Source organism: Engystomops pustulosus, chromosome 7 (genome assembly GCF_040894005.1).
Source record: "Engystomops pustulosus chromosome 7, aEngPut4.maternal, whole genome shotgun sequence".
In the NCBI taxonomy this organism is placed as follows: Eukaryota; Metazoa; Chordata; class Amphibia; order Anura; family Leptodactylidae; genus Engystomops; species Engystomops pustulosus.
Window position 1 is genome coordinate 21,319,072 of NC_092417.1, and position 1,253 is coordinate 21,320,324.

At 44.5% G+C, this 1,253-nt stretch overlaps 1 protein-coding gene across 1 annotated transcript in view; it reads right to left on the reverse strand.

Moving 5' to 3' along the window:
- The window catches only part of NTRK1 (neurotrophic receptor tyrosine kinase 1), an 83,009-nt gene extending 82,093 nt beyond the window's left edge, over positions 1 to 916 (reverse strand). Inside the window, exon 1 of the mRNA XM_072115051.1 lies at positions 611 to 916. Within this exon, the coding sequence (XP_071971152.1) occupies positions 611 to 852 (242 nt within the window). The 5' untranslated portion in view covers positions 853 to 916. The remainder of the gene's footprint in view (positions 1 to 610) is intronic.
- Between the last annotated feature and the right edge of the window lie 337 nt (positions 917 to 1,253).

The following is a 1,253-nucleotide window of genomic DNA, read 5'->3' on the forward strand; positions in this document are numbered from 1 at the left end:
AGATAGATAGATAGATAGATAGATATGAGATAGATAGATAGATAGATAGATAGATAGATAGATAGATATGAGATAGATAGATAGATAGATAGATAGACAGATAGATAGATATGAGATAGATAGATAGATAGATAGATAGATAGATAGATAGATATGAGATAGATAGATAGATAGATAGATAGATAGATAGATAGATATGAGATAGATATGAGATAGATAGATAGATATGAGATAGATATGAGATAGATATGAGATAGATAGATAGACAGATAAATAGACAGATAAATAGATAGGATATAGATAGATAGATAGATAGATGATAGATAGATAGGAGATAGATAGATAGATATCAGATAGATAGATAGATAGATAGATATGAGATAGATAGATAGATAGATAGATATGAGATAGATAGATAGATAGATAGATAGATAGATAGATATGATGTAGATAGACATTGGACTATCTACGTTCTGTCTGACATTATTCCATCTGGTTCTTCTATGCTTCTGTCTCTTCGCTTCCCCCGTCACTTATTTTTTATGCTCAAGAACAAAGTTGGGCAAGAAAACTTCTCCAGAATCTCCGTCTCCCTCTATGTGGTACTTACGCTTCTGTGATGTTCTCCACATCTCTCATCAGGGAGACGTTGCTGATGGTGTTGGGCTCCAGGCAGTGCATGAGGGTCCCGTAACACCTGCAGTACTCGGGGCAAGAGGTCGCCACACCCGACATAAGGAAGACCACCAGAGCAGCCAGGATCCAGGAGGTGGGACGCACCAGCATCTCCGCCACAATCAGGGAAGAATCCATAGGGGGTCTTAGACGCTGACTTCTAAGCTGAGCCCCCATCTTCCAGGAGGTGCTGGGTGATCATAGCTGAGAGCGGAGAAGTGATGTCCTGCCCCTCCTCGTGCTGCTCTCATCTAAGCACCAGGAGAGATGGGATAGGGAGGGGCTGGACAACCCTCATCATCCCCCGGACTCTCCACACAATGCCAGCACGTTATACATACATGTCCTCACAGCATATATACCCTGCCACCAGGGGGACCCCACACCATATATACCCTGCCACCAGGGGGACCCCACACCATATATACCCTGCCACCAGGGGGACCCCACACCATAAATACCCCCTGCCACCAGGGGGACCCTACACCATAAATACCCCCTGCCACCAGGGGGACCTCACACCATATATACCCTGCCACCAGGGGGACCCTACACCATAAATACCCCCTGCCACCAGG